The 15,453-nt window shown below is 40.0% G+C and overlaps 1 protein-coding gene across 1 annotated transcript in view; it reads right to left on the reverse strand.

Moving 5' to 3' along the window:
- Positions 1–15,453, reverse strand: part of AMBRA1 (autophagy and beclin 1 regulator 1) — a 346,870-nt gene that overhangs the window by 10,526 nt on the left and 320,891 nt on the right. The window contains 2 exon segments of the mRNA XM_042446971.1: positions 6,311–6,504; positions 7,782–7,874. Of these exon segments, the coding sequence (XP_042302905.1) occupies positions 6,311–6,504; positions 7,782–7,874 (287 nt within the window).

Here is a 15,453-nt window from a genome sequence, read left to right on the forward strand (position 1 = left end):
TCTCTCTCTCTATCTATCTATCTATCTATCTATCTATCTATCTATCTATCTATCGCCCTATCTCTATCTATCTATCTATCTATCTATCTATCTATCTATCTATCTATCTATCTATCTCCCTCCCTCCCTCCCTCCCTCCCTCCCTCCCCCTCTATCTATCTCCCTCCCTCTCTCTCTATCTCTCTATCTATATATCTAATTTCTCAACTACTCTCTCTCTCTCTCTCTTTCTCTCTCTCTCTTAATTTTTATTTTATTTACCCCAGGATGTTGTGAGGCCTTCAAAGCCTGCCTTGCATGCAGGCAGTGCCCTGGCCTACTACAAGCCAAGTTTAGGGGCTGATGCCCAAAACGCCAGCTTCCAAAGGGCTCCAGAGGCTTTTGGAAGGCGCACAGGGAGGCACCCCCGCACCAAAGGCCTCCGGAGCCCTTTGGAAGCTGGCAGGACAACCAGGTAAGTGCACTGGGTTCCTGGGGCTCTCTTGTTACCGGCGTACAAGACGGCCCCCAACTTTTGACCCCATTTTAGAGGGTCAAAAAGTCGTCTTGAACGCCGGAAAATACAGTATTTAAAGTTTAATTTGAGGCACAAAGTTCTTTTATGCAGCTTGATAACATGATGGCAAGATATAGCCAGACAAAGCAGACAATCCACAACAGAAAGGATAAATTTATGCCAACAAATGAATGAACACAAGAAAGCAAAGGCATTTGAAGATGTGTTAGTAGATAAGCACCTGCTCTCATTTCATTTTGGCAGAAATCACCTGCAAAACAAAATCTGCCCTTCAAACACCAGAGATGCATTACCTTTTGTTCTAGGTGGATGTCATACACTGTCCAGAGTATAGGTTCACCGGGTCTTTTAAACAGCCCAGAGCTATAATCTCAAAGGATTGTAATACATTTTAAAGGATGTTTGTCCAATGTTTCAAACTTATCTACTCCTCAAAGCCCCTCCCACCCCTAAAATCCCTATTTGTTATGCATACAAATACTTCACAGTATCTCATCCTAAAAGCCAAGACATCAGTGTGTGCTACCAATTCTAATCTTTTCTGCCTAGTATGACATCATTTTGAGACAAATTCATAAAGTATCCATCAGATCAGCCCTTCAAAATTATTTAATTTTACTTAAAATAACATAACAGAAATATAGATTCTGTAGAAGTGGCAACTAATGAAAAGGAATCTGTAAAAGAATCAACTCCCAAGGGATAGGCAATGAAAACCATTTTATATGCAAAAAGATTTTCCTACATGTGTTAACATTTAATTTTGAATCCAAAGGCTGAGATCCTATTTAAAGTTGGCAGAGTATGGAGTTTTGCCAGCATATTTATGAAAGGTGGTACAATTAACTTCTGATTCCTAAATGACCTCGTTTGTAGCTCTCCGCCACACACTTTGCCTTCTAAAAATTTTCAGTTATTTCCAGCCCTAGTTTCACAAAATGATCATCCAACAATCAAATGACTGTAAAGTACTATATTCTTGATCAAAATGAATTTGAAACAAAAGTGAACCTGGACTCCCTGATTTTGCCAGGAGGGTAAATGGCCAATGGTATGGGAGGGAGAAAGACTGCATCCAGTGCTTTCTGGCAGCTGTTGTGCATCCAGCTGATGGTATATTAAATGCCGTCTTATGCAATGTCAGGGAAAAAAAATTGTAATGTTCCACCCGTGTTAAGTTACCAAGAAGATTTCATCTCAAACATGGTAATGGAATGTGCTACAAGAGGAGTGATTATGCATTCAATTCTAGGATCATAACTACACCATGCTGTACATCAGTTTATAATATTTTGCCATACCACCTCCGTAAATCAATAGGGTGATAGATGTTATGTCAGATCACCTTCGCATCCATGTTGTACAGTTTGCAATTGTGTATTTATAACAATTTTGATTCTTCTGAAGTGTGACAGATGAAATTTCTCAGAAGCGTATATGCCATCCCATATTTCCAATACAAACTGCATCGTGAAGCAAGCCCGATCAACACGGAGACCCATTAAGGCCTGGACTCTTATGATTAAATTACTGGCAAAACCATTTTTCCATTTGGGCGGGCTCCTCTAATGCTAGCTGCAGATATACAGTTACTAAATAAGAAACCTTCATATTAAGCATATGGGTTTACACCTAATGCTTTAATAGTACTTGGCTACAGTAACGCTAAATCTGTCATCAAACAACAAATAAGGAACTCAGAGTTACAAAATCACTTTAGTTTAGTCACTAAATACTCCATATTCTTGGAATTATTAGAAAACCTTTTTGCTGCCCCAATTATTTTACAATACCTAAGTACAAGAAAGGTTTTACATTAGCATGTGCCACTGTTTGCTTTATTGGAGGTAAAACATAAGATGATCCCATGGCAGAAGTGCATTTGTTTCTGTGCAAATGAGGTGGTAGAAATTCTCAGCCATCTTCTTTTATACTGCAACTTTTTGCTAAAGGATGTATTGCTTTAATTACACCTATTCTATGGAATATTCCTGACAGAACATAAGAATTCTATCCTTCCGTTCTGCTTGCCGACCAGGATGCAGAGATCATGGATAAAATCACTAGATTTTTTGTGACTTCGGTTGTGACCCATAGAGAGATGATAAATCAGCAATAGATAACAACGACAAATAGACTTCTTAGTATTCAGGTAGTTGTGGGAGCCATGTGGGGCCAGATGGATTATGTACAAATCTCAGGTTTATGGAGAGTGTTGTGATTGACATACCTTTTGGTTTCTTATTATTTTTAACATTATTATTAAATGTGAATTTTATGTGTTTATTCTATTTTGTGCTATTTTGTTTTAAGCAGCTTGTGGTAAAAACTGTCCTTTCTGTTTTCATGCTGGTCTATGACTGTAATAAATTATTAAATTGAATTTATTATTTTGCCTACAAATCTACATCATGGAAGAAACTCTTGAGTATTAAAGGGATTAGGAAATTAAGATGCACTGCTTCTCTTCACTGTGGCTGGTTTATTAAGAAATTTGATCTGAAAATGAAAAAGATTGCTCTTATTATAAATTCATAAATGATTTTATGGCTTCTAGGGATCATGCACTTGGTAAGTTCTGCTCTATGGTTCTCCTCTATGGTTCCACTGACACTATTGTGTTTGTATTCTGATGGCTTTAGACTACAATGTGGCCAAGATTGATAAATACTAAGCATAGTAGATATGATCCAGTCTAAACTAAGCACTTCTGTATGCCATTACTTTCACTGGAATAATTAAGCATGTGCTATCACTGAAATCAATGGGACTCATTGTGGATTCTGCTCTATATTGTTAAATTCTCTTTTTAAGCAGCAAGAGATCTTTGAGACAAACATTTATTTATGTCATTCTCTAAATCTTTGTCGAAACTTACATTTCTTTGATTGATGCAAGCTTCGCAAGCTACAGAGTACACAAGATAGCAATTAACTGTCACAAAAGGAAACATCTGTACGAGAGGGATTCACTTTTAATAAGTTTATTCACATTATCATCATCCTTCCAAAGAAGAAGCAGAGACTCTCAGAAAGACAATCTCTTCAGAGCCCTAGAGAGGAAGGAGTATGGGCTGCATTTACCAATTTATGAAGACCCATTGCTGATGCTATACTTCATTCTTTCCACACAAAATCCACATCTTTAAAAAATATGCCCTTCTTCAGGTCTGCTCTGGCAAAGCAGATTTTTCTTTTAAAAATGTACAAGCCAGTTCATCCTTAATATACGATTCTTCTTTTTCTATTCAAAGTAGTCACTGAAAACCTTCCAGACTAATGTATTTTATTGTCCTGCTGAGTGCCACCAATACCACTCAGTCTCCTAATGATTTACATCAACAAAGCTCTTTACAAATACTAATTAATCCACAAAATCTCCTGGGGAATTGCTACAGGGAATGTTTATTCCAATTTACAATGGAGCCCTGGTGGCGCAGTGGTTAAATGCCTGTACTGCAGCCATTCACTCAAAACCACAAGGTTGCGAGCTCAAGACCAGCAAAAGGGCCCAAGCTCGACTCAGGCTTGCATCCTTCCGAGGTCGCTAAAATGAGTACCCGGACTGTTGGGGGCAAATTAGCTTACTTGCTAATTAGCTTACTTGCTGTTCACTGCTATGATCTTTGGAATAGCAGTATATTAATAAAACAAATTATTATTAAATTTACAAGTAAATTCAACCACTTCCAAAGATTCCAGACTGTGGGGGCTCTGGGATATTCAATCAGGAATTTCTGAATCCCAACCATGTTATTTCACAGAACATACTGTATCTCTTTACTTTTACTGCAATGGATGAGCTTCCACCTATACCCAGGCTTGTAACTGCCAGAGTTTTTCAAGCTTTCATAGAAAATCCTTGGGGAAAAACCATGGCCTATCAAGGGGTGCCAAGGAAATAAAAGTTCCCAGTGACTCTTGGTTCAGCAGATTAAGCTGGAAAGAACTGGGAATTTCAGTGCCCAGCAGTATAAGTATGTTTAGAAGAAGCTGCTGGCATTTAAATCATAAATCCTCAAATAATGCCCTTAAGGCATCAGCTCTCATCTGATCTTAGAAGCCAAGTATGGTCAGCTCTAGTTAATACTTGGATGAGAGACCACCAATGAATACCAGATGCTGTAGAGCTAGGCTGTTTCAGAGGAAGGAACTAGCAAAACCACCTCTTAGAAAATCTTATGAAATTCATGGGGTCATCTTAAGTTGAGAGGAGAATTGAAGGCACATACACAAACACACACACACATTTTTGTGGCGATTTTCATTACTTGCCAAAGGGCACATTTTGCAAAGGGAAGTACTAGTAGCAGAAAAGGTTGTTGCCAAAAACAATGTGTGTTTGGGCTCCTCCACTATATGTTGTTTTTAGAACTTGAGTAGAGTTTGCAAGCCCTGAATTACAAATTATAATGCCTCTTCTGCTTTTATTGTGGTAGACACTTAAGGGAGAGCAAACATGGTGCAATGGCTTGAGCATTGGATTCTGGGGACCAAGATTCAAGTCTTCACTCAGACATGGAAACCCATTGGTTTCCAAACCCTCTGGGCAAATCTTGTCAAGAAAACTGTGTGATAGGTTTACTTTAGAGTTGCAATAAGTCAGAAATGACTTGAAAATACACAACAACAACACAACAAGAGACTCATGATACCTGAGGTACATTTTGCATACCATGGAGAAGGAAACTTGAGTTTGTTCAAATGTACTCATTTATAAAAATACATATTTGCAGTATTTGCACTCTACATGTGAATATACATCATAGGTTTACATAACAGGTTTACCCACACAAAAATCAATGTATGAAGTTGTCACTAGTCAGCAGAATCTAGTGGACATCTTTCTGAATAATGTAATATTTAAGTCCTATCTTGCAGATGACAGTGAACACAGTTTGTGTTTCTTCAGAAGTGCTCATTGGTATTTTATTTGACATGCAACTAACATTTGTGTGAACATGGAGTGCTTGCCTCATGGATCTATCACTATATGCATCTACATTTTCATATGAAATGCTATAGAACATTCAATTAGTACAAACAGTACATAGGATCTACCAGAAAACTTTCAGTCACCATGCTATATAAGGGCTTTCCATGTTCCAAAATATATTGTTTTGTTATGTTAACCTTTTCAGCTCCAAAAAGCCAAATTGGAGCTGCTAAGGGCTGCCCCCTCAAGAGACGTATTGCACAGGCAGAAAATGGTATAGCACCCTATGTAGTAGTTAGTTCCAGCTTCACCAGTGCCTTTGAAACAAACAGTTATCAATGGCAGAATGATGAACCCAAATTTTATTTATAGTTCAATGGAACAGATATACAGAGCAAGCAACTTTTATGCAACTCCAGGCAAGTGTGGCATCATCATTATGGAGCTCCATAATCTAAAATGGGATAAAAAATCAATGTGAAAGATAAAATAGCATATATTACAGCTTTCTCATGACCTAATGCAACAAATTCTTTCATGAAGGACACTGCTGAAATGGAAGAACTATCTGGCAAATCTAATCCAACATCTATGGAAAAATAAGAGAAAAACAAACAAACAGATAATGCCACAGGTTGCCAGATATCTGTGAAGTTTTAAGCTTCTTTTAAGCAAAGTATTTCCTAATCATACACCCTCTAAACTAGCAAGGATTATCCTCAAACTGACCTTTCATACATACAAGATGTTGTCTGTTCTATGTGCACATATATTCCTCTTGGAAGAATATCAATGTATCAGGTTCTCTTAGTCAGTGTGCAGAAAGAGGTATTTTGCTACTAGCATACATTATCTTACCTTCTGTAGTCCCTGAAGCAGAACCTCCTGGCTCCTGAACTTCCCTCTCAGTTTGTGTCTCTGCATTCTGAAGCTGAGGAGCCAGAGTCTGAGTGCCCTGTGATGTCACAGAGGTGGTTGGGTTTCGTGGCTGTAGGCCTATGGCATTCATTAGACCCATGTCCCTGTCTGTCCTCCATGTGGCCCTGCTAGTTCTGAAGAGAGACAAAGACACACACACACACACACATCAGAACTGAATGAAAAATATGCCAAACCTGAACAGACTTGAAAACAGACTCTCAGTCATTCATTCCACAATTTTATCAGGAATCCATTAGCATCCTAATGAAGAATTATCCAGATGGTATTCAGTTACTGTATCTTCTACTTTTCTATCTGTATAGTTGATTTTGATTAAAGGTATTGTCAGCGCAACTGCTGGGGTCCAACAACCCTTGTCAGCAACTCAAACGAGTCCTGGGGTTAAATCAGAGCCTTGGAGCAGAGCTGGCAAATTTCCAGAGGCCGAAGCGTGGCTCCAAAGTCCAAGTTGAGATGACAGCAACTGGATGTCTTCCAGGAACTGCAGCAATGCAGGAACCTCCAGGGACACACAGCAAACCGATGCTGTAGCTTCTTCTGATAAACCACCAGAGAAACAAAAGTCCCCAAAGTGTCCTTTATTCACAGTGCTATAATACAATACTAGATCTCTCAAACTCCACAACATACCAATCGAAACTCCTACTTCAAACCCACACCACACCCTTGCAACCCCTGGGTTTATATAGTCTCCACACCATGTGGTCTCCCAAACCCAGTGAGTTCAGGTGTGTAGCCATGCCATGTGTCTCCTCTTCAATCCAGACACATGTTTCATCATCCATGGCTACCTGCACTTGGACATTGAAGTGTCCTTGGCCCAATGAGCATCAGCTGTGGATGATTAGCCTTGCCACTGTGCTGAATGCTCATGGCCAAACACACACACATCAAGCATTTCCCTGTGTGCTGTGTTTTAACACTTCAAATCCTGACAGGTATGACCAGTAGTCTAATCCTGTATTTTACCATGACTGTCAGATCCCATACCGTGACTACTAGATCTTAGTTTTAGGCTGAAATAAGTCCATAATCATCCACATCATTTATTTTAATTTCATGTAATGTTTTCATATAAAGAGCACATATTATTTTCAAATGATGTAAGTAAGAGTATCACTGACAGCTAGAAGGACTGTGGTGACAGAGGTAGTTTAATTTTTCAATCTGTACTATGCACTGACCAAATACAGCCACTGGTACTATACCATCTGGTGTCAGTCAAGTGCCAGAGGGAGCATAACAGTTTAACTCAAAAGAGAAACATCTGAAGAGGAAGTAAGATGAAAATATAGTGGAAAATATCCTTGGAAATGTAATGGGAGCATGCATACAGCATGTACTCTCACAATGAATGGTTAGCTCTGCACTCCTCCATGAGACTTACCCAGGCCGCTCGGTGCTTCTGCTATTGGAATGCACAGTGAAGATGGTCTCATTCAGCTGGTCCCAGTAGTACTCAATTCCAGAGTTTAAGGCCCTGTCATACAAAAACAAGAAGGGAATTAAGAGATTTTTCTATGAAAAACCTGTCTAGGGCATTTTTATTTATTGATTCTATTGTATTATATCCTGCTCCCCCCCCCCCCCATTGAGACTTAAAGAGGCTCACAATTTAAAATAATTGTATTTATTTATTTAAATTTTTTATCCTGCCTTACTCCCAAGAATGGAGACTACAATTAAAAACATATAAAAGTGAAAATTAAAACAGAATTAAACTATTCACAGTATTAAAACAAAACAATTCAAATTTTAAGTTAAAAGAATAAAATGCAATTTAAAATGAAAAAAGCTATTAAAGACAGTTCAGTTAAAATAATACAGCACCACCTAACTCATTCTTTTAAAAATTTCCATTTTAAAAGCCTGTCAGAATAAAAAGGTTTTAGCCTACTGACAGAAAGACAAGGAGAGGGACATTTTGGCCTCCTTGTGATGCCTAAACTATTGAGAAAGCCCTCTCTTGCATACACACTGACCGTGCTGGGTCTAAGAGAAGGGTTACCAATGACTTTGTGGCTATGTAGTCAACATTAATAAACTAAAGAATACAAAAATCTGCACCAGATGTTATCACTTGCTACGTGTTGGTTATGTGGCCAACACTGATAAACTATAAAAATATAAAAATATTCAACAGATGTCATCAATATTTACTATAATGATATGACTCATCTCCACAAAGGTGTTCAATTTCTATACACTTTTAAAGATGCTAAAAACAATAGAATCTGATTTGAACTACATTCTCATATAACTGGATGACAGTAGGATGAGTTCTATACCAATGAACTAAAAAAAGAAGGGGGAGGGGCTGGTGGAAGCGGCACCTTCCAAGCTGGCCTGCCAGTCAGCCCCAGAAACCCAAGCGCCAGCGCCAGAACACACCCACCATGCTGTGGACTTATATCTATCCTGAACTGATTGGGTGGTTCATTGTAGCAGAAGAAGAAGTGGAGATAGAGATCAATATCCCTACCACTTCCACCACCTTCTTGGAATATACTGGTATTGAATTAGAACTATATCCAGCAGATCAGTTGTTGAAAGGCAGATAATAATTACCATCAAATCAATTGGAAGACGACCCCCCCCCCCCCGGAAACAGTTCAATTAGGAACCAGAAGTCAAACTGTGAAACAACCACTAAGTCTGATTTTTTACATACTGGTATTACTATTATCACATCTGTTAATGGAGGAACAGGGGAATGGGAAGGGAATGAAAACATCAGATGGGGAAAATTATAAGATTGTAGACTCTAGCTATGGTGCGCCAATTGGAGTAGTGTGGGGCAATGGGAGATACAGCGTTAACAGGATGGGCATGAAATACAAGGGAAGACGAGATCGAAGCTTGAAATCTATCCTATCTTCCACTTACCCCATTAGCCCAAAAGAACCGAGGGTCGTCCCAATCATACCATAGACCTTCACCTTGCTCCTTTGTAATGCCAGGTCAGTGAGAAACAAATCTCACATAATCGATTATTTGTCAGAGGAGAATGCCAACCTAGCTTGTTTTACAGAAACCTGGCTGGGGGAGGATAGTAGTGTGACCTGGGCTAAGGCTCTCAAGGAGCAGGTCAGGGAAAGTGGGCAAGGGAGAGAAATAGCCTTGGTCCATAAATGTACCATCATGTTGACCAGGAGACCTGTCCAGAAAACAGCTCATCAAGTGTATTTACCTGACCCTGAAGGCTAGGGACAGTCTAGAGATTCTGTTTGTATACTGTCCACCTCATTGTCTAACAGATTCCCTGGCCAAGCTGACACAGCTGGTCTTGGAGCTGGTGTTGGAGTCTCCCAGGCTTTTGGTCCTGGGGGACCTCAACATCCCCTTCGAGGCCAGCTCATCAGATCTGATAGGTGCAGTTCGGGAGTTCATGAGCTCCATGACAGCCATGGGCATGTCCCAGATAGTCTCGGGTCCAACACACTGTGCTAGTAATACACTCGATGTAGTCTTTAGTACGGATCAGGAATATCCGTGGGAAGAAATAGTTCAGATCTCTGCCCTGTCATGGGCAGATCACTCTCTGGTTAAAATGGGAGTGAAGGCTACTACCTACAGCCCTCTAGGTGGAACCTTAATAGGTGGAGCACCTATTAAAATGGTCCCCCCTTGAAAGCTGATGGAACCCAAATGGTTCCAGGAAGCTCTAGAAGGATTTATGATTGGGAACGACAATGATTCTGTCAAAGCCCTGGTTGATTCCTGGAATAACAATCTTACCAGGGCCATAGACACTATCGCTCCCGAGCATCCTTTCCAGGCCGCTTCAAATAAAAAGCCATGTTACACAAAAAATCTGCGTCAAATGAAGCGGGCTGCACAATGACTAGAGCGCTGCTGGCAGAAACATCAACATTTATCTGACAATACACGTCATAAGAACATGTTGGATTCCTATGGAGAGGCAATAGATGCAGCAAATAACTCTTTCTATGCTACACGTACTGCGTCTGCAGAGTCTCGTCCAGCAGAGCTGGTTCAGGGTAGTTAAAGACCTAATTCAACTGTGTCCCACCCTGAACTGTTTATTGGAACCAACTAAGGCCTGCTGTGATGCTTTTAATGACTTCTTTGTGGATGAAATCTCTCAGATAAGGGTTGATCTAGACACCAGCCTTATGACAGAAACAATAAGAGAGGTGTCCAGTGATTCCATGGACTGTATTAAACTTGATCATTTTGAGTTTGTAAATACCGATGGACAAGCTCCTTGGAAATGTAAGGAAGACGACGTACCCTCTCGATCCTTGCCCATCATGGTTGGCTGCTCAGGGAGGGGATGCAATGAAAATATTATTACAACTTATAATTAATGCATCCTTTCAGAAGGGAATATTTCCATCTGAATTAAAACAAGCAGTAGTAAGACCGCTTTAAAAAAAAACCCTCCCTAGATCCCATGGTAAGAAACAATTATAGACTGGTCTCTTTCTTACCATTCTTGGGCAAAGTCATCAAGAGGGCAGTTGCCTCCAAACTCCAAGCTGTCTTGGATAAAGCCGATTATCTGGATCGGCTTCAGGGTGGGATACAGAGTTGAGACTGCCATGGTCGCCTTAGTCAATGATCTCTGTCTGGGCATCGACGGGGGAAGTGTGACCCTGCTGGTGCTCTTGGACATCTCAGCGGCCTTCGATACCATAGACCATGGTATCCTTCTGGAATGCCTGAGGGAGTTAGGTGTTGGGGGCACTGCACTCCAGTGGCTCCACTCCTACCTCTTGGGCAGATTCCAGATGGTGAGGCTGGGGGACAGTTACTCTTCTAGGAGAGAGCTGACATCTGGCATCCCTCAAGGCACCATTCTATCCCTCATGCTGTTTAACATTTATATGAAGCCGCTGGGAGAGATCATCCGGAGACATGGGGCGCAATGTTATCAGTATGCTGACGATACCCAAATCTATTTCTCTGTGTCTCCGACTGCTGCAGTGACTAAGGATGGCATCTCTCCTCTGGATGCCTGCCTTGGGTCGGTAATAATAATAATAATAATAATAATAATAATAATAATTTATATTTCCCGTAATGGACTGGATGAGGGAAAACAAACTCAAGTTAAATCCAGAGAAAATGGAGGTACTTGCGATAGGTACCCCAAGTCCAGGGAAGGAATTTTGTCAACCAGGCCTAGACGGGATCACACTTCCCTTAAAGGATAAAGTTCACAGTTTGGGAGTATTCCTGGACCCATCTTTACAGTTATCATCCCATGTGGATATGATGGCCAGGAGTGCATGGTACCAACTTCAGTTGATACGCCAACTGTGTCCCTACCTGGACCAAAAGGACCTTGAAGCAGTGGTACAAGCACTGGTAATCTCTCATTTAGATTTCTGTAATGTGCTCTACGTGAGGCTACCTATGTACCAAGTTCAGAAGCTTCAAATGGTGCAAAATGTGGCAGCCAGATCAGTCACTGGATCATCTAGATCAGATCACATAACACCAGTATTAAAATCTCTTCACTAGCTACCGATTAGCTTCCGGGCACAGTACAAAGTGTTGGTTATTACCTTTAAAGCCCTACATGGCTTGGGCCCGAGTTACTTGAAGGAATGCCTCTACTCCCCTGGGCACTCTCAGAACACCGGGAAGAACTTATTAGAGTATGTAAACAACAGGTTAACAACAAACTTCCCACAGGGCATTTACTGCCTTAGCTCCTAAATTATGGAATGACTTGCCGGAGAAGATCCATCTCATTACCACTTAGATGCCTTTAAGATGGTACTTGCGGCAGGCCTATCCACCCAATCTGCAAAGGAGTTAGAATACCCCACTATCTGGAAAGATGTGTATTTTAAATGATGATTTAGTCTATGTATTATATTGATAGCGGTTTTTACTGTTTTATTGAGTGTATTTTATATGAATGTTGTTTCTATTGTTATAATCCCGCCTTGATCCACAGGGAGAGGTGGGAAATATATAAATATATTATATATTATTATATTAATTATGATATTATTCTTATTATATTGCAGTTTGCTGCATGATGACTATATTATCAAGTAAGGAATCTGAGGTTAACTGAAAAGCCATCCTCAATTTATATGAAGGTGCATCATCCCACCAACGTAGGCACATGTCCTGTAGAACTCTAACTGCTTAAGCCCCCTTGAGCTTCAAAATGAGGCAGAGGTGGAAAACATGCATACAAGCGGACTGACAAAAATGGTAAGTAATATCTCAATGTGGAGGACACTTTAAATTATTTAGTTGTTGGCATTAATATGTAAGAAAATGGTTCAATTACTGAGATTCTAATTCAACTACATCAACTTCACACCACACAAATGTCCAAAGTAGCAAGGTGAAAATTAAGAACCTATGGGAAATTAAAACAATTTCTATTTCACAGCTCAACAAATAAACTAGCCCAGTCAAAAAGTTGAGTGGCAGAGTGCCCATAGAGCCTAATAAGAGAAGAAGGGCTCCTCAAGAACTGGGTAGTAATAAAAGTGCACACACCAGTAAAGCTGTATAAACAGAAAAAGGCATCTCAGGTGGAATTTTTTTTATACAGAGAACAGATGTTGGCTACAACTGAGCCAATTTAATATCTCTTAGTTATTCTCATATGTACCCTTTTCAGTATGCTTTCATGGTGTCCCTCCAAATGTAATCCCTGTCTCCATCCAAGAAAACTCAATGAACTGTATATGAGCCCAAGTCTCTTTTAATACTAAGAACTTCAGTCCCTGAGACAGTACCCCAGGGAAGCACCCAAGATGTGAAGCAAGAAAGTTATACAATCATGAAGCTTGCCTAACTGATTGGGAATGTTACCTGGCTTTACAGGGCCAAAACTTTGAAAGTTTACATACTTAATTGAAACTATTTAACTGGAATAATAACCATATTGTACTCTATCTACAGAGGTAGGACTTACAAAGAGAAAATATAAATAAAATAATTAAAGTCAGAAAAGCTAAAGCGCACAATGAACTCGGCTTGCTAGAGATGTTAAAGAACAACCAACGCATTCCCATATGATTTTAAACTAGATCATCATTCGGTTTGATCAGTTTAAACGAGCATGGTTCTCACTTAACCCGAATGCTGAAGCAATTCGGGAAGGAGGGCCATGCTTTTGACCCATTTAACTTGCATCAAAAGTCCCTGGTTTTTCGCTGGGTCTTTAGGGCTGAATCAATTTAGAAATAAATCGATTAATCCCAAGTGGGAACCATGCGGCTTCGAATCCGTCCCAGTCTTCTCCCGCCCCCGACCTCCTTGCTTCTACCCCTCCGCCCCGGCCTTCCGTCCTCCCAGCCTGCTTCCTTCACAGAACAAGGATGAAGCTACAGGAAAGAGATTCCCCTCAACATTAGGAGGAACTTCCGACAGTAAGGAATGTTGTCGACAGTGGAACACACTCCCTCGGAGTGAGTAGAGTCTCTTTCCCTGGAGGTCTTTAAACAGAGGCTTGATGGCTATCTGTCAGGGATGCTTGATTGAGACTTCCTGCATGGCAGGAGGTTGGACTGGTGGCCCTTGTGGTCTCTTCCAACTCTAGAATTCTAGGATTTTATGATAAATAACCTCTATTAAAGTTTAAGCTAAGTAAGACAACTGGTTGAAATGAACATTTTACAATGAAACAATATACACCATATAAGGTGACATTTGCAAGTACAGTTGGCCCTTCTTATACACGGTTTTTTATACACGATTCAAGCATATACGGTTGAAAATGTTCCAAAAAAGTATAAATTTACCTTGATGTCCCATTTTTTATTAGGGCACCATTTTGCTATGTCATTATACTTAATGGGTCTTGAGCAACACGAATTTTGTTATACACGGGGGATCTTGGAACCAAACCCCACGTATAACAAGGATCCAATGTATGTTAAGCAGCTCTAAGAATGTTGAAAATTTCTTACAAAATATTGTCATATAACAAAATATGCAGAAACTGTTTTCAGATGTAATGCTCTCTTGTTGTTATTGTTGTTTGCCTTCCAGTCATTTTGAACTTATAAGGGGAACTTATCCTGGGGTTTTCCTAGCCAGAGTAACAAATAAAGTGAGGCCTTAGCTTATCTACAGATGTGTAAGATATTATTGTCTGACCACAGATGTTTTTATATCATCTCCTACTAAATAGGTTTCCATGTAGGAAATTAATAACCTTTGAAAAAATTTTCCACACATGGTATTTAAAATGCTTATGCCCTGGTGGCGCAGTGGTTAAATGCCTGTACTGCAGCCATTCACTCAAGACCACAAGGTTGCGAGTTCAAGACCAGCAAAAGGGCCCAAGCTCGACTCAGGCTTGCATCCTTCCGAGGTTGCTAAAATGAGTACCCAGACTGTTGGGGGCAAATTAGCTTACTTGCTAATTAGCTTACTTGCTGTTCACCGCTATGATCTTTGGAATAGCGGTATATAAATAAAACAAATTAAATTAATTAATTAAAAATAAGCATGTTCAGGTTCAACTCTGGCAATAAGAGGCCTAAGCATCCAGGTCTCTTGAAATGCATTAGTTGGCATATCTGCAGTCTAAGTATAGAAGGCTGAGCAATGAGGTGAGATTGCCACTGAATTATGGGTAGGGAAAGATGCAGCATTATGCTTCTGATAAGGGCCTCATTCCAATATTTTAGCATCAAACAGAGCAGATCCACTGAATTATACATCCAAGCTTATGTAAATTCAACTGATTTAAGGGATCTAGAAATGTGGTTTCAGACATTTTAGACCAGTTCTCTTTTCTGGCTGTTCCTTGAACTGAAGGTTTATGGCTCACTTTCCTGCCTCCTGTGAGCCTATTAGTGCTGGTTCTGAATAACAGGTCTGCCTAAAATACCATCTCTTGTTTTTGTATATCTCAAACTCTTCCATAGGGAGAACCTACAGGAAATAATATGCAGGTGAAGTCTGACCGCCCTTCCACACATTGAGCATTTAATCTCTACAGAAGAAGAGATGTGATAAGAAAAAAGACAAATCTAGAAGAAAGTGGTTACATTGGAGATATGCGGCAACAAAACAGACATGGAATTTCCATAAAAAGGATGCTGTGTTCT

Source organism: Sceloporus undulatus, chromosome 1 (assembly GCF_019175285.1).
Source record: "Sceloporus undulatus isolate JIND9_A2432 ecotype Alabama chromosome 1, SceUnd_v1.1, whole genome shotgun sequence".
NCBI classification, from domain to species: Eukaryota; Metazoa; Chordata; class Lepidosauria; order Squamata; family Phrynosomatidae; genus Sceloporus; species Sceloporus undulatus.